The 18,558-nt window shown below is 41.9% G+C and overlaps 1 protein-coding gene across 1 annotated transcript; it reads left to right on the top strand.

The window, feature by feature from the left end:
- The first annotated feature begins 16,809 nt into the window (after window positions 1-16,809).
- LOC141415018 (cytochrome b-c1 complex subunit 6, mitochondrial) lies at window positions 16,810-17,381 on the top strand. The gene has a single exon (XM_074051000.1). It carries the CDS (start codon window positions 16,911-16,913, stop codon window positions 17,184-17,186), a length of 276 nt encoding a protein of 91 aa, XP_073907101.1. The 5' UTR covers window positions 16,810-16,910; the 3' UTR covers window positions 17,187-17,381.
- The last annotated feature ends 1,177 nt before the right edge of the window (window positions 17,382-18,558 follow it).

Raw genomic sequence — 18,558 nt, 5'->3', positions numbered from 1 at the left:
ATCCTGGAAAAGAAGTTTTGGAGAGCACGCTAGTGTAACCTGTGCTTCTTTTTGTGACAGTGTTTTGTTCGAGGATTTGTTGAGATCTCAAAGGCTAGTCAAGAGTCTCAGAACCCAGGTTCAGGTTCCTTAAACAAAGCAATTGCAAAAATGGAATAGGCTGGGCACTGGGGGCTCACACCTGCAGTCATAGCTACTCAGGAGGCAGAGATCAGGAGGATCTTGGTTCCAAACCATCCAGGCAAATAGTTCGAGAGACTCTATCTCAAAAAAACCTTTCACAGCCAGTGGCTTCACACCTGTAATCCTAGCTGCTCAGAAGGCAGAAGTCAGGAGGATCACAGTTCAAAGCCAGCCTGAGGAAATGGTTCAAAGCCAGCTCGGACAGATAGTTCATGAGACCCTATCTCAAAAAAAAAAATCCAGCACAAAAAAGGGCTAGTGGAGTGGCTCAAACTGTAGGCCCTGAGTTCAAGTCCCAGTATCACCAAAAAAAAAAAAGAACTGGTGGAGTGTCTCAAGGTGTAGGCCCGGAGTTCAAACCCAGTAGTGCAAAAAAAAAAAAAATGGAATAGGACACAGCAGGGCATGGTAGTGTGCACCTATAATCCTGGCTACTAAGAAGATCACCATCTGAGGCCAGCTGGGCAATAGTTTGAGGCCCTATCTGAAAAACAAATTAGAGCTGGTAGAGTGGGTCATGTGGTAAGAGTTCGTGCCCAGCAACCTTGAGATTCTGAGTTCAAACCCCAGTGCTGCCAAAAAAATTCCCTAAAACCTAAAAAACTAGAAGCACAACTCAAGTGGTAGAGTGTGAGGCCCTGAGTTCAAGCCCCAGTCTGCCAAAAAAACTAAAAAAAAAATTGAACAGGTAAGACTGAGTCAAATTCACATCAACTGTGTTGTTAGTGTGGTTCTGCATCAGTGTGTTGAGAGCAAACACTTCAGCACTGATCTTCATGGCTAGTCTGTTTTGAACTGATGGCCTTTTGAAATCCTCCAGCCAAACCATTTTGGACACAGGAGGTGATTGCCTACAGGAAGTGGAAATTCCCTCAGACTGGCAATCATTCCGGAAAGAGGAATTTCCTGGAATCAGAAAGCAGGTCTGATTGACGAAGAAAAACATTTAATAAAATCCAACATAATTTACAGGAGGAAAAAAAATTGGCAAACTAAAAATAGAGCGAAATTTCCTCAACTTGACAAAAGGCAGCAAAAAAAAAAAAAAACCTCTTTCAGTGACAACAAGGTAGGAGAGATCTGCCCTGCTGAGGAGTCAGGCCTCATTGTCCTCTTCAGTGCTTCTGCAACACCTCCCCCCTACATCCAAGCCCCTCAATAAAATGATATGACCCCCCACCACCAAAAAAGGAAAAAAAATCCAATACTTACAGTGTGAGACTGATTGCCTTCCCTCTAACATCAGGAACAAGTTAAGAACATCCACTCTTTCCACTCTTTTCAACACAGTACTGGAAGTTACAGAACTCACTGAAAGTCACTGCAGCAGGGCAAGAAAGGTAAATATTAAAAGCAGAGAGAGTTCCTCCCTCGCCCCTCCTCCCTCCCCTCTCCTCCCTCCTCTCTCCTCCGCCCTGTGCATCACTGGTGGGGATCAGTTAGTTAGAAGGAAGCCAAGGCTCTGGCTGACCAGAGGCCTGTGTCTACTGCTATGCAGCAGCAGAGAGAGACACAACTGCAGCTGAAGTTTACAGAGCAGACACCACCTCCACAGAACCCTTGATAGGGATGGGGATGTCACTTCCTGGAGTAGCACTTGCCTAGAATTTCCAACAGCCTGCAACACCACAAAAAAATGTAAGATTCCTTGATAAACAACTTGGAGAACTCTGAAGGGATAGCTGAAGTCACATCATAGAGTTAGAATTTGAGCACACTGATACCACACCAGTAAAACCAACAATACACATTTGTCTATTAAGCCATACACAAATGTTGCACTAGGCAGCCACAGATGGCTCGTGCCTGTAATCCTAGCTACTAGGGAAGCTGAGATCAAGAGGATCAAGGTTGTAAGCCAGCCCAGGCAAACAGTTCATGAGAACTTATCTCAGAAATACCCAACACAGCTGGGCACCATGGCTCACACCTGTAATCCTAGCTACTCAGAAGGCAGAGAACAGTAGGATCACAGCTCGAAGCCAGCCCCAGGCAAATAGTTCAGAAATGCTAACTCAAGAAAAACCATCACAAAACAGGGCTGGTGGAGTGACTCAAGTGGTAGAGCACATGCCTAGCATGTATAAAGCCCTGACTTCAAATCACAATACCATCACCAAAAAATAGCAAAACCACATTGAAAGAGTGGGTTTTGTTTGTTTGTTTGTGCTTCAGTGCTGAGCACTGAACCCAGGGCGTCTACTTGTAGGACTCCCAGTTTGTCAGTTTTCTTACAAAGCTAAACACAGTCTTACCAAATGATTCAGAAATCACACAACTAGGTTTTACCCAATAAGGTAAAAATTTATGTCACACAAAATATTTATAGCAGCTTTAGTCATAATCATCCAAAACTAGAAACACCTAGTAGGCCCTTTAATAGATGGATGGATAAACTGTGGTGAATCCATAAAATGAACTATGCCTCAGTGATATAAAGATACAAAGTTGTAGCAAACTACAGAAGACACAGAGGAACTTCAAGTGCACATTGCTTCAGAAAAGCAGTCTGAGAAGGCTACATACTGTATGACATTCTGGAAAAGGAAAAACTAGAGACACAGTAAATGAGAGTAGGGGTTTGAGCCGGCATAAGGGGAGAGACGAATGTGCAGAGAACAGGGGATTCTTAGGGCTGAAACTATTCTGTGAGATGATAATGGTAGCTACATGACATTTGTGCATTTGTACATTTGTCAAAGTCAACACAGAGGGAACCTTTATTTTTTATTTGTCTGTTTTGTGGTACTGGGGTATGAACTCAGGACCTACACCTTGAGCCACTCCACCAGCCCTTTTAGTGATGGTTTTTTTGAGATAGGGTCTCATGAACTATTTGCCCCGGATGGCTTCAAACCACAATCCTCCTGATCTCTGCCTCCTGAGTAGCTAGGATTACAGGCATGAGCCACAGGTGCCTGGCTTTTCTTTTCTTTTTTTCTTTTTTGGTAGTACTGGGGTTTGAACTCAGAGCTTCATCCTTGCTAGTCAAGCTCTCTACCACTTGAGCCACTCTGCCAGCCCTTTTTCCATTGGTTATTTTTGTTTATGTGTAGGTGGGCCTGGACCTCGATCTGCCTGTTTACACTTCCAGGCTGTAGCTGACTAGCTGGGATGACAGGTGTGCACCACCGCACTCAGCTTTTCATTGGTTGAGATGAGGAAGGCCTGGAACTTCAATCCTTCCAACCTCAACCTCGCAGGTAACTAGAATTACAGGCATGAGCCACTGTGCCCAGCTTATTTATTTTGATACAAGGTCTTGCTGTGTAGCCCAGGCTGCCCTTGAACTCTCTTTGTAGCTCAGGCTAGTCTCCAACTCCCTATCCTCCCACCTCAGCATCCTGAGTGCTGGTATTACAAGCAGGGGCTGCCACCACTCCTGACACTTGTAATCCCAGCACTGACAGCCTGAGGCTGCGGTGGGAGAATGGAGAGTTAGCATCCAGCCTGGGCTACAAAACAAGACTTGCCTCAAGAAACCAAAAAAAAAAAAAAAAAAAAAAAAATCTGTGGGCTTTGGTTCACTTATTGTAACAAATACACTACACTAGCGCAAAATGACAAAAGGAGAAACCGAGTGCAGCAGAAAGGATATGGGAATTCTGCACTCTCTGAATTTCTATAATTCTGAAACTCTTCTAAAAATTAAAGTCTATTAGTTATTGAAAATGTTAAGATGGTAAATGTTCCCCTTTTTAAAATATGTATTGCTTGTGATTGACCCCAGAACCTATGCATGCTGAGCGCCCCAGTTGCTACTTTTTTTTTTTTTTTTTTTGGTAGGACTGGAGTTTGAACTCAGGTGTTTGCACTTGCAAAGCAGGCACTCTACCACTTGAACCACACCTCCAGTCCATTTTGCTGTGGTTATTTTGGAGATAGGGTCTCAAGAAATATTTGCCCAGGCTGGCCTCAAATTGTGATCCTCCTGATCTCAGCCTCCCAAGTAGCTAGGATTACAGATGTGAGCCACCAACATCCAACTTCTACTTCTTGTATTTTTTTTAAATTATTACTGTTGTACTGGATGTACATTGTGACATTTACTGAAGTCCTTACAATATATCATAGTTGAGTTCGCCCCCTCCATCATTCTCCTTTATCTCCCCCCTCCAGAGCAGTATACTCTTTAAAAAATATATGTACTCTAAAAATTCGCCCTCAGGAGAAAACAGGAGCTCAAAGCGCAGGTCACATGTTTCTCATCACTGAAAAGCAATCAGAGTCCCCATTGTTCCAGATATGGCTTGTTTCCCACCAGTGGTATCCTAGCATCCTGGAAAGGGGCCAGAGCTGGGGCTGCACAGGATGTGTACATGTGGGATGTGAATATGATGATTTATAGGAGGGAAATGCCATCAGGGGAACAGTCACATGTTAGCTCCAAAATTACATCTGGTGCCAAAAATCAGCCTTCATAATGTTAATACAAATCGAGGACGTACTGGTTTTTAAAAATTACCATCTGTAGTAATTTGCATACATTTACTAGACTTGTGTAAAGCTTTTTTGTACTTCAGATTGCCTTTCCTTCTTTTCCATGTTTTTACTGCATTTTCTCATTTCTGCTGTCCTCATGGTCTCCTTGCCCTTCCTACAGTGCAAAGGTAAGGAGACTAGCAAGTGGTCTCCCAGGCATGATGCAATGTTTACTCTGAAAAGTATTAAAAAAACCCAAAAACCTAGAGAGATTGATAGCTGGATAGAGGAGTGGTTAGAACTGGATAGATACAGGATGAAGCATGTAGAATGAAATGTTTAGATGTTTAGGGTGGAATTTAACCGGTGAATATACAAGTGTTTGCTGAAAAAGTCTTGACGGCTTTTCTGTGTGTTTGAAACTTTCCTTTTTTTTTGGTCTGTGAATATCTAAGATGAAATTTTTCATAATAATACGTTAAAATGCATAGCAGAACAAAAAAGTAAGTAAAAATCAAACACTTGTAATCTCCCTCTCCTCCCTCATGATAATTCCTTTCCAAAGCAGTTTTATAACTGCCTAGTGACCACAAGCAAGATGCCACAGCTTCCTAATTCAGATGCCTCCTGTGCTAAATTATAAAACTGGGCAAAACCAGCAGTTTCCAAAAGTCATTTTATGTGTTGGCAGGATCTATATCATTTTGGAGCCTCATTCTAGACCTATAAAATTAGAATTTCCTGGGAGGTGTAACCCAGGAATCTCCATTTTTACATAAACACCTCAGGGGTTTTTTGATGCCAGGATTAGGATTAGAAACCCCTGGGTCACAGTCTTTTCCCAGACTGCAATGAGTACCTGTTTTTACTAAGCCCTAAGAACACGTGCTCTTAAATTTTTCAAGCATTAAGATCATGCTAAAATATAGATTCTGGGAGTTGGATTCTGCATTTAACAAGTTCTCAGCTCTGGCGCTGCTGCCACACTTGGAGAAGTAAAGGAAGCAAAAGTGACTATGTCTTCTTCCTTCCTGGCCAGATGACCTCTAAGGAGCTCAAGTATGCTGAACACTTCCACCTTCTGAGTTTGACATAAAATAATCTGAGAAAAGGCCTTGTGCTATTCTGGTATGAGCTGTCTTTATTTATGGGGAAAAGTTTCAATGTGGCAATTAATTGAAAGGACTGGACATCTGATCCACCTTCCACACTTTTAGCCAATCAGGAAAATTAATTGCTGGAGGCGTGTCTCAGCTGAGAGAGCCTGCTTGGCAAGGGTAAAGCCCTGAGTTCTACCCTGAGTTCTACCTATAGTATAACCATTTTTTTGAGTGTGTGTGACAGTGTTGGGGTTTGAACTCAGGGCCTCACACTTGCTAGACAGGTGCTCTACCACTTGAGCCACTCCACTGGCCCTTTTTTTGTAATGAGTTTTTTCGAGTTAGAGTCTCTTGAACTATTTGCTCAGGCTGGCTTCGAACTGTGAACCTCCTGATCTCTCCCTCCTGAGTAGCTAGGATTACAGGCATGAGTCATTGGTGCTCAGTTAGAAGGCTGCCATTGTATGAAAAGGGAGGGGATAATTTTGTTTTTTTGTAAGTTTTAGCAAGGATTTATTTTAGTATAACAGGATAAAGCATAGACAAGGGGGAGGGGAGAGAAAAAGAGAAACATTTCCTGTTCCCATTTCCTGTGGGGAATAGGAGCAAAGACTCCAGGAGGGGAAAATGTGACACAGGCAGGCACACTCGTGTATAACTAAAATACCTCTGGAAGAATGCATGTGAAAGATGTCATTGTCGATGTCTAGGGACTATAGGCCCCAAAAGTGACCACATGGAGAGGAGCAATCTGGCCAAGAGATTCTTTATTGCTGGGTGGGACAGGGAGGGAGGGAGAGGGAGGGAGGGAGGGAGGGAGAGAGAGAGAGAGAGAGAGAGAGAGAGAGAGAGAGGGAGGGAGGGAGGGAGGGAGGGAGGGAGGGAGAGAGGGAGGGAGGGAGGGAGAGAGAGAGAGAGAAGGAGGCAAGGGCTTAAATACCCCTCAGTGAGACTCCACATGATCTGATTGGTTAGGATCTTATGGTTCATGCTGATTGGAGGTTGGGGCAGAAGGAGAATTCAAGCTAGACTTGAGGCAGGACCGTGACCCTGGAAAACAGAAGCTTAAGGGTGCAGTAAGAACTGAAACCTATCAGCGCCATTATTGCCAACAGGAACAATAACTGAGCACTTAAGGGAAATTACTTCTGAAACTTTTAAATTTTGAACCACTTGAATGCATTATCAAATCCCAAAATAAAACTGTCAAATAGGTTTTCTGAAAAGAGAAAAAGTTGACCATAAGGAATTAACTGTCAAAAGCAACCGAGACCACAGTGATGGTAAATGCCATAGAAAAATGCTTGATCTTGAATTCACACCCCAGAACAGCATCTGGCCTGGAGTGATCCTTCCTGCTCCCATTTGGTGTATTGTTTTAAAAAATTAGTGAGTCATTTTGGTGGATAGTGTAGATTGAATCACTCAACCTGCAGTTGCCCTCCTCCTGGAGTACTTCCTGTACTGCACAAGTAAAGAGTTCAAATCTACAGGCCTGGCTTCTTTGCAGATGCAGCTCTGGTGCAAATTAGCTTCAAGCAGTTAGATGCATTCCAGTGAGATGTAGAAGGCAGAGGTCAGGTAGAAGCTGTTTTCCTGTTCCTTTAGCTTATTTTACTGCTGCTTGGAAATCTGAGGTGTTTTCCTTTGTCTTGGCAGCACTGGGCTTTGAACTACGGGCCTCACATTTGCTAGGTAAGATCTCTACCACTTGAGCCACTCCACCAGCACTTTTTTGTATTGGGTATTTTTCAGATAGAGTCTTAAGACTATTTATTTGCCCAGGCTGGCTTTGAACCATGATCCTCCTGATCTCTGCCTCCTGAGTAGCTAGGATTACAGGCGATGAGTAGCATAGGTTTTTTTGTTTGTTTCTTGTTTTTACACCAACTTCTTAAATGTTCAGATTCCTAAGGTCTGGGTGCAGTTGCTGTGGCAACAGGAGCCATGTTGGATTCCTGAACCCTGAAATGCGTCCATGGTATTGTGGTCTGAATCACAGACCTCAATAGTGGCCTCAGAGACAGTCCTCCTGGTCAGTCAGTTCCATATTGTTCTGAGTCATTCCTAAAGGCCTAGAATCTACTCCTTTGGCCCTTTCAATGGTTTTCTTTTCAATTTTTTTTGGTTTATTTATTCATTTATTCATATGTGCATACATTGTTTGGGCCATCTCTCCCCCCACCTCCTGCCCCCTCCCTTTCCACCCCACCCCCCTCGATTCCAGGCAGAACCTGTTCTGCCCTCTTCTCCAATTTTGTTGAAGAGAAGACATAGCAATAATAAGAAAGGCATAGGGTTTTCGCTAGTTTGAGATATGGATAGCTATGCAGAGATTCCTAGCGTTGCTTCCATGCATAAGTGTATTACAACCCAAATTGATTCATCTCTACCAGATCTCTTCACTACTTCCCAGTCACCTTCCCATATTGACCTCTGTCACTTTAAGGTTACTGTATTCACTCCTCTACAGTGAGTACATCAAACACTTTCAAGTTTTGGGTTTTCTACCTTTACCTATTCCTCCTGTATACATTCTCCCCTTAGCATGTGACCCATGTCCAGTAATATTACTGCATTTGTTTTAGATCTAAAGTCTGCATACGAGGGAGAACATACGATTTTTGGCTTTTTGAGCCTGGCTAATTTCACTTAAAAGGATGTTCTCCAGTTCCATCCATTTACTTTTGAATGACAAGATTTCATTCTTCTTCCTTGCTGAGTAAAATTCCATTGTATATAAATACCACATTTTCTTAATCCATTTGTCAGTGGTGGGGCATCTTGGCTGTTTCCATTACATGGCTATTGTGAATAGTGCTGCAATAAACATGGGTGTGCAGGTGCCTCTGGAGTAGCCTGAGTCTCATTCCTTTGGGTATATCCCCAGGAGTGGGATTGCTGGATCATATGGCAGATCTATGTTTAGTTTTTTAAGAGGCCTCCATATTGTTTTCCAGAGTGGTTGTACAAGTTTGCATTCCCACCAGCAGTGTATGAGGGTTCCTTTTTCCCCACATTCTCGACATTTGTTGGTGGTGGTGTTTTTGATGATAGCTATTCTAACAGGGGTGAGGTGGAATCTTAGTGTGGTTTTGATTTGCATTTCCTTTATGGCCAGAGATGGTGAGCATTTTTTCATGTGTTTTTGGCCATTCGGACTTCTTCCTTTGAAAAAGTTCTGTTTAGTTCAGTTACCCATTTCTTTATTGGCTCATTGATTTGGGAGAGTTTAGTTTTTTGAGCTCCCTATACATTCTGATTATCAGTCCTTTGTCTGATGTATAGCTAGCAAATATTTTCTCCCACTCTGTGGGTGGTCTCTTCAGTTTAGAGACCATTTCTTTTGTTGTGCAGAAGCTTTTTAATTTCACAAAGTCCCATTTGTCCATCCTTTCTCTTAGTTGCTGAGCTGCTGGAGTTCTATTGAGGAAGTCCTTGCCTATACCTATTGCTTCCAGAATATTTCCTACTCTTTTCTGTACTAGCTTCAGAGTTTTGCATCTGATATTAAGGTTCTTGATCCATTTTGAGTTGATACCAGTACAGGGTGATAAACATGGATCTAGTTTCAGTTTTCTGCAGGCAGATAACCACTTTTCCCAGCGACATTTGTTGAAGAGGCTATTTTCCATTGTTTGTTTTTGGTGCCTTTGTCAAAAGTAAGGTGGGCATAGCTGTGTGGATTCATATCCGGGTCCTCTATGCTGTTCCACTGGTCTTCATATCTGTTTTTGTGCCAGTACCATGCTGTTTTTATTGCTATTGCTTTGTAATACAGTTTGAAGTCAGGTATTGTGATACCTCCAGCATTGCTCTTTTTGCTGATTATTACCTTGGCTATTCACGGTCTCTTGTGTTTCCAAATGAACTTTAGATTTTTCAATCTCTGTGATGAATGTCCTTGGGATTTTGATGGGAATTGCGCTTTCAATGGTTTTCTAAGCACGTAAATCTCTATAATAAATCCCTTCATTCTTAAAATGGTTCCAGAGGTTTTTGTTACCTGTACTAAGTCCTGGTTGACACAATCAATAAGCTTTCAGAGAAAAAGTATGTTCTGCTAGCCTTCACGGCCTATTTCAGGTTATTCCAATCACCTGTAGAGGCCGTGGCCTGCCCTTCAACCCTGATCCCAGGCTGACAAGATACGAAAAGCTCTAGTTCAGTAGTTGCCTGACTTCGCTGCTTCTCCTGACCTGCCAATTATCCTGTTTCTCAGATCTTGCAATAACCTCCCTCAGGAGCTGAGTTTCTATGCTTGTGATTCAGTTTCTCAAGGATGGAGTTAGCCAGGCATGGTGGTTCATGCCTGTAATCTCTGGAGGCAGAGATTGAAGGATCATGGTTTAAGGCTGTCTGGGCGAAAAGTTAGCGAGGACCCCCCCCCCCCCGCCCCATCTCAACAAATAAGCTGGGCAATGATCATGCTTGCTTATGATCCCAGCTATACAGGAAGCATAGATAGATCAAGATCAGAACCCAGCCTTGGACAAAAATGCAAGACTCTACCTGAAAAATATTTAAAGCAAAAAACAGGACCGAGGGCATGGTTCAAGTGATAGAGCACCTGCCTAGCAAGTGTGAGGCCCAGAGTTTAAACTCTATTGAAGAAAAAGTTTTCCCTAAAATCCCTGGAGGCTAAATTCCTGTGAAGATAGCTAAAACATTACTTGGGCCTGGTGCCAGTGGCGCAAACCTGTAATTCTAGCTACTCAGGAAGCATAGATCAGGAAGATTGCAGTTCGAAGTCAGCCATGGCAAATAGTTTGCAAAACCCTATCTCAAAAAAAAAAAAAAAAAAAAGACCCATCACAAGAAAGAGCTGGTGGAGTGGCTCAAGGTGTAGGCCCTGAGTTCAAGCCCCAGTACCACAAAAAACAAACAAACAAGCAAAAACCATTATTTCATCCAGTTGTGGTGGTAGATGTCCATAATCCTAGTGAGAAGTAGAGGCAGGAGGAGTTCCAGGGCAGCCTAGGGAAAGTTAGAAAGACACTCTTTCAAAAAGGACATACAAACAAAAGGGCTGGGGGCATGGCTCAAATGGTAGAGCACTTGCCTAGCAAGCACCAGGCCCTTGCCCTTGGTTCAATTCCAAGTGCTACATAAGAGAGAGAGAGAGAGAGAGAGAGAGAGAGAAAAGAAGCCAGGCACTGGTGGCTCACAACTGTAATCCTAGCTACTTAGGAGGCAGAGATCAGGAGGATCAAGGTTCAAAACCACCAGGGCAAATAGTTCAAGAGACCCTATCTCAAAAATACCCATCACAAAAAGTGCTGGCAAAGTGGCTCAAAGTTTAGGCCCTGAGTTCAAGCCCCAGTACCTCAAAAGAAAAAGAAAAAAGAAAAACAAACAAACGAACAAACATTATCTGGGTGTCTGATCCCTGGAAGCTCTGCAGGCTGGAGACTGACTCAGAGAGCCCGGATTCACCAGTATGGCTTTATAGGTGGTTAAAAAACTGAAAGGAGGTCTGGGATGTAGCTCAGTGGTACAGCACTTGTATAAAACATGCTAGGCCCTGGGTTCCATCCCTAGTGCCACAGAAAGAAAAAAAGCTCAAACAGCTGCTCTCCTGGACACGCCCAGTCCAACAGAGCCTCTTGGCTCTTCATAGCCCTTGTTAGCCTCAGTTCTGATTAGCCCTTGGAGATTCCCTGAGGGTTACAAATGTTTGGAAAACCCACCTCTGCACAAAAGCCTGTCCTGCCTTTGCTGATCAAGTGATATTTTGCCTGTGTTATTAGTTTGCAGTGGGGACATTCCATTTGTTCTGCAAACCTTCATTATGTAGTTGGATTCTAGTTTTCCTAGGACTGCCTCCCCACCCTGTCTTTTGTCAGTGTTGGAGTGTGAACTCAGGGCCTTTCCCTTGCTAAACAGTTCATTCCCCCAGCCCTTTTTGCTCAATTGTTTTTGAGTAGTGTCTCATGTTTTGGCCTGGGCCTGGCTTCAGATCTTCATCTTCCTTCCCATGCCTCTCCTGTACCTGAGATTACAGACACAAGGTTTTTACCAACTTTTTTGCCCCGGCTGGCCTTAAAATCCTGATCCTCCTGATCTCTATCTCCTGGATACCCAGGCCATTTTTTTTTTTTTTTTTTTTTTTTTTTTTGCGATACTGAGGTTTGAACTCAGTATCAAACCTTGAGCCACTCCACCAGCCCTTTTTTGAGAAGGGTTTTTTTGAGATAGGGTCTCTCGAACTGTTTGCCCAGGTTGGCTTCAAACTGTGATCCTCTTGATTTCTGTCTTCTGAGTAGCTAGGATTACAGGTGTGAGCCACCAGCGTCCGGCATATTTACGACTTTTTATCAATCATATCCTCTGACAGATCTCTTAGGCTTGATCAGCCACACTAGCTATTTACTTATGGTAGAAAAATGCTCTTGGAATTGTGGGAGACTTTTTATTGTCTCTACCTTTGCCTGTCTTTAGTCTTAGGCTCCCAGGTTAATTCTATACTAAACTACATTTATGGGAACAATTAACATTCTAGGAAACAGAATTTTTTCTTTTTTTTTTAGGTGGGACTGGAGTTTGAACTCAGGGCTTCATGCTTGTGAAGCAGATGCTCTACCTCTTGAGCCACACCTTCAGTCTACTTTGCTCTGCTTATTTTGGAGATGAGGGTCTGTCGAACTATTTGCCTAGGCTGGTCTTGAACTTTGATCCTCCTGATCTCAGCCTCCCAAGTAGATAGGATTATAGGTTTGAGCTACCAGTGCCCGGCTGAAACAGTATTTTTTAAACATCCTTTAGAATTGTGGCTCAAGACTAGTCCAAGCAAATAGTTCTCAAAACCCCATCTCCAAAGTAATAAAACCAAAATGCACTGGAGGCATGGCTCAAGTGGTAGAGTGCCTGCTTTGTGAACCCCTGCTTGGCAAGTGTGAAGCCCTGAGTTCAAACCCCAGTCCCACCAAAAAAAAAAAAAAAAAAAAGAAGATACAGGTTTTAACAAACACTGCAAACAACCTACAGATGAAGGAGTACAGAGGAACATATTGCTTCTTTTTGGAAGAGAAAAAGAAGGGCAATAATAATTTATAGGAAAAAACAAAACTATGCACAAGAAAGCCATGGTCCAGATATGAAACAAACTGAAATTTGGCTTGATCTCAAACAAATGATGGAATTTAAAGACAGGGACATTGCCTCTGGGACCATGAAGGAGGAGGAAATGACCCTGTGTAACTGCTGTGTCTGTGCTGAGTAATCCTTGTGCAGTGATAATAAAAGCAAGTGTTGCTTATTGCTGTTCAAAGTTTAGAATCAGCTACAGACAAAACAGTATTTGTTTACAGAACAGGGTGTAGTTGTCATTAACCTTGATGTTATAATATGAAACACAGAAAGTAAAAGTGAAGCTGACAGAGGTTGAGTGAAAGAAAAGGAGAGAAAGGAAGAAGGTAATAGCTTCATTTTGCAAACTGGGAAAACCTGAGTTTTTATAAAAGTGAGTGGGAAACGAGTTTAATAACTAGCTCATACCCTTAATCCTAGTGACTTGAGGGGCTGAGATGGGGAAGATCGAGGTTTGAGGTCAGCCAGGGTAAGTAGTTTTTGAGACCCCCCATCTTCAAAATAACTAGAACAAAATGGACTGGAGGTGTGCCTCAAGTGGTAGAGTGCCTGCTTTGCAAGTGCAAAACCCTGACTTCAAATCCTAGTCCCACGAAAACAAACAAAAAAACCCCAAAACACAAAAACACAGCCTAGGACCTGGTTAAAGATGACCTGAATTTTTGCTACAGACTGATCGAAATTTTGTGGACAATTCCTTTTCTAGAAAAAAATAAAACCAAATGGTGAAGAGGGACTCTCAGCATTTCTATTTTCTCTACTCCCAGGGCCCAGGTTGTGCTGTGCTCTCTGGGGAGTACAGCAGGGATAAGAAACTTCTGCTACATTACCAGGGAGGATGGGAGGTCCTTATCAGCCCATGGTTGGTCAGGGCAAGAAGTCTTGGTTGGTCAGGACAAGAAGGGCTCTGGAGATTTGCACAGTATGGGAGCCCCCCAGAGGCTGAATTCTTATTCATGTTTTGAATATCATTTGGATTCTTGTTTTGCTTTGCTTTATTTTTTGACAGGGTCTTGCCTAGACCTCTCCAGCCTCCTGCCTTAGCCTCCCAAGAGCTGGGTTCAGAATTGTGCCACCACACTTGGCTTTGGATTCTTTTTTAAAAATGAGATTTCCTAATAAATATCTTCATTACATTAAAAATTCTTTAATTATACTAAAAGCCACACAAATTTGTTCTCTTCCAAATACTTTTATCTACTTTCCTGTAACCTAGATTATCTATATTCTTATATAAAAATCTATCTCTAGGTCTTTTCTTTGCAATCTTTTGAGACAAAGGTGGGATACTGATGATGTGGGTAACAGATTCTGGTCCCAGTTTAGTGCGTGTGTAAATGAAGGGAAAACATGAAAATACAGACTAATAGGGGCAATAATTTTTCATTGATTGATTAAACAGATATATATTGAGAACATATTACGTACCAGACGCTGGTCAGCTGGTAAGATTCTGTAAAAAGTTAAGGCTAGAGGCATTATTCTGTCCATAGGAGCACTTTAACTGTTTAGATAAAAAAATTTTAAAATGTGTTTATTTAGGGCAGGGTTTCTCAACTTTGGCACTGTTGAGTTTTTGGCCTAGAAAATATTTGTGGGGGAGATTGTATTGTGTATTGGAGTATATTTACTTATTAGCTGTGCTGGGGATTGAACCCAGGACCTCACATATGCTAGGCAAGTGGTCTACTTCTGGGCTACATCCCCACACTCAGTGTAGGATATTAAGCAGCATTCCTGTCCATACCACTAGATGCCAGTAACACTCTGTCCCTGCACCCCCCCCCCCCCCATTAACCCAGTAATGAAAATGTCTTCAGACATGAAATGTCCCCTGTGGGCACAATTGTCCCTGACTGAGAATCAATGAGCATTATAATGTTTTTAAAGACTGAAAGCTTATTTAACTTTAGATACAATTGTGCCGACCTTGCCTGTTTCTTACATGATGAATTTGTCTTACATGCTGCTAAACATTTGAACTTGAGCAATGCAAGCCACAGTGGATTCTGATTCTCAGAGAAGAGAAACAGAACCTTTAAACATTGCAGTTGAGTGGCATTTTCAACTAAGGAATAGCAGAACATATATATTTTTAGCTTAGGTAGGATAATCTTAAACCATACATGGCTGATAAAAATGTGAAATCTAAGCTCTTAGGATTTCATTTGAGTTAACCAGATGGTGTGCTTATGGTTTGCCTACAAAATCTTTCCATTCTTTTCAAATAAAAAGGCTATTTTTTAACTTTTCACTTTAAGATCATATGCTTTTAGATTCTCTTGAAGTAAAAAAAAAAATCAGGCTACATTAGACTTTAAACTGTCACAAGACTTGTGATAAATTTAAGGAAAATGTCATCTACCTTCATGCTTTTTACTCTCGCTTTCCAATATCCACACCTAACCTAGACTTCCAAACTATCCTTACAGCGACAGTAAACACACTCCTATCCCTTATTATGTAGCAGGTAGCATTCTAACTTCTTGTATATTCTAAGGTTTTATATATATGTATGTGCACATACATATATATATTTGTAGTATTGGGGTTTGAACTCAAGGTTTTGCACTCGCTAGGCAGGTGCCCCACCACTTTAGCCATACCACTAAGCCCTATATTTAATTTTTTTAAAGTATTTTACTTTGGCCTTATTTCACCAATGGTTATAATTTCACATTTGCTTCCCCCCTCACACTGCTCATGCACTCCCATGTGCTCACTCCATTTGTCATCTGTCTATCTATCTGTCTATCCATCCATTTCATTGTAATTTTATTCTTTACTCACTAGGTTATATTCCTTTGCTTTTGTTTTTTATTTTGTTGTTCAGATTGTCCCAGGTTTGGCAAATGAGAGCTCCTACAAACAGGTTGCTGTGACTTTTGACATGGCAGAAAATATATTCCAAGCTCATCTTATATTTTCCCTAACTCAGTCCTGGAATCAATCATGTCCCCAAGAATCTTGGGCTTTTTGTTAATGGAGTCACTGAGCTACAGCCAGGTCAAGTCTTAGTTCTTTTCAAGAGAGAAAGGGACTTAGAAGCCAAGATTGGGATGTTACATGTGCTTATTACTACCAGGCCTACAATGATTGAACCTAGGACATGAAAAACATTAAAAAGAAGCAAAAATAAAACCATCAGGTGGGTGAATAGAACTGGAAAATACATGAATTTATACATACATATATACATATGTATATACATAGACTAATATATAACTTTATTACACCTCTGTGAAGTACCTACTTTTATTGTTCCCATGTGGGCAGTTTTGAGGCTCAGAGGAAGCTGAATAACTGGTCAAAGGTCTACTGGTTATTGGAAAATGTTTTTTTTGTTTTGTTTTTTTTTTTTGGTGGCATATTGAGGTGTGAACTCAGGGCCTGTTCTTGTTAGGTAGATACTTTCCACTTGAGCCACATCCCCAGTGGTGTACTGGTGAAATGGTGAGGCTGAGATTGGAAGCTGGGTATTCTGGCTCCAGGCTGACCTTTTTAGCATACATATGTAAAGATGAAAAGGTTAGAAGGAAGCCTGTCCTTTAAGATCTAAAATTCCTACCAAGTTCTTTGGCTTTAATGTCATATCCTGTTTTCTATCTGTGGAGGAGGGGAGCAGGGAATCAATCCAAGTAACAGACTGGACACATTGTTTTTCCTGTTGGAAGTCTAAAGGTTGCAAGTGCACCAGCACTCTGCCTGGCTCTCTCTGCGCAACAATCCAGTGGATGAGATCAGTGCTCACTGAAGCAGGCTAAGCTAAGGCCCATGTTCTGCTGCTTAGTCAAACTTCAAAGTAGTCATGCAAAGCAAGGGAATTAGTATATATTTTTAAACAGAGGATGAAAAGGATTGTGGGTTTTTAGATAAGGCCAAAGAAAATTTATTAATACTTTAAAATTAATCAAGAGGCTGGGTACAATGGGTTAAGCCTATAATCCTGGAGATTGGAATGTTTATACTTCAAGGTCAATCTGGGCAAAAAAATGTTTGCCAGATCCCATCTCAACCAACGGCTGGGGTTGAGTGACCCTTGCGAGTCCTTTTTGATCAAGTGGAGTAGGTGCCGTGGTGTTACTGCTGGTGTTGCATCCAGAACCGTAGCTGGACATGGGGCTGGAGGACGAGCGAAAGATGCTGACTGGATCTGGAGATCCGAAAGAGGAGGAAGAAGAGGAGGAGGAATTAGTGGATCCCCTAACAACAGTGAGAGAGCAATGTGAACAGCTGGAGAAATGTGTAAAGGCCCGGGAGCGACTAGAGCTCTGTGATGCACGTGTATCTTCCCGATCACAGACAGAAGAGGACTGCACTGAGGAACTCTTTGACTTCTTGCATGCAAGGGACCACTGTGTGGCCCACAAACTCTTTAACAGCTTGAAGTAAATGTGCAGATGCATTCACCTCAGCCTGTATCACCTGGGCATCAGGATATTTCCTTGTGGTTTTGAACATGCTGTTAGTTTCTAATGTGTGTAACTATAAATTCCTATAAATTTTGGGTTTAGCTTAAGACCTTCCATATAAGTAGCAGTGATCCAGGTTAATAAAGACCTATGGTCTTTAAAAAAAAAAAAAAAACCAACGGCTGGATGTGGTGGCATGTGCCTCTCATCCCAGCTACACACGGAAGCACAAATAAGATGATCACAGTCCAAGCCCACCCAGGCATAAAGTGAGACCCTATCTCAAAAACAAAAAACAATGCTGGGCAGGAGGCATGGTTCAAGTGGAGGAGCACTGGCCTAGCAAGCACAAGGCCCAGAGTTCAAACCTCAGTACCATCAAACAAATAAACAAAAAACTTAAATATTTCAGGGTTGAGGATACAGCTCGGTGATAGAGTGTGTGCCTAGCATACATAGGCCCTGGGTTCAATTCCCCAAAACAGAAAAGAAAGAAAAATTTCATGGTGGGATACCAGAAAGTTTTTTGTTTTTGTTTTTTGTTTTGTGAACTATTTTCGTCAAACTGCAATCTTCCTGATCTCTGCATCCCGAACAGATAGGATTACAGGCACCCGGCTGATAGTTGAAAGTTTTTAATACCATTTATCTGGAAAACATTCATCTTGTATATATGTTGCTCTGAAGGGAGCAAAATTAATAATAACTTGAAAGCCAAATTTAATTTTGACAAGATAGATGGATTTATTTCATGATAAATTATGTGAATTTATCCTTGGAAGATTTTTGCAAAAGCAAAAAGAAGTATGTTAGCTGGGCACTGGTGGCTCATGCCTGTAATTCCAGCTATTTGGGAGGCAGAGATCAGAAGGATGGAGGTTCAAGGCCAGCCCAGACAAATAGTTTGAGAGACCCTATCTCAAAAATACCAAACATAAGAAAGAGCTGGTGGAGTGGCTCAAGTGGTAGAACACCTGCCTATGAGATCCTGAGTTCAAGCCCCAGTGTGGCTAAAATATATATGTATGTATGCTGAAGCACAGCAAGATATGTACTCTTAACCTTGTTAAGTGGTATCATGAAAAAAAATATTCATGCGATACCAAGGCCAGGAGTTCTTAATGGGAATCCAAAGGGATGGGCAGCTCTAAAAATGCCATTCCAACAATGTAAGCACCAGTGATTCCACTGAATAAGAAGAGGAGCCAAAAAGCAGTCAACAGTACTGAGAATGGTGCTATAAGGTGAGCTTAGAAAAAGCCCAAAGATGAAAGAGGAATATAAAAAGTAACAAATTCTGAAGTAGACAACAGAGACCATTCACCTGGAAATGTGGTGCATTGCATAACAGT

Source organism: Castor canadensis, chromosome 12, assembly GCF_047511655.1.
Source record: "Castor canadensis chromosome 12, mCasCan1.hap1v2, whole genome shotgun sequence".
Lineage (NCBI taxonomy): Eukaryota > Metazoa > Chordata > Mammalia > Rodentia > Castoridae > Castor > Castor canadensis.
This window is presented reverse-complemented; position numbering and strand designations above follow the sequence as displayed.

Excerpts from the sequence above, each read along its gene's own strand:
- LOC141415018 (XM_074051000.1), top strand. The coding sequence starts at position 16,911 with ATGGGGCTGGAGGACGAGCGAAAGATGCTGACTGGATCTGGAGATCCG.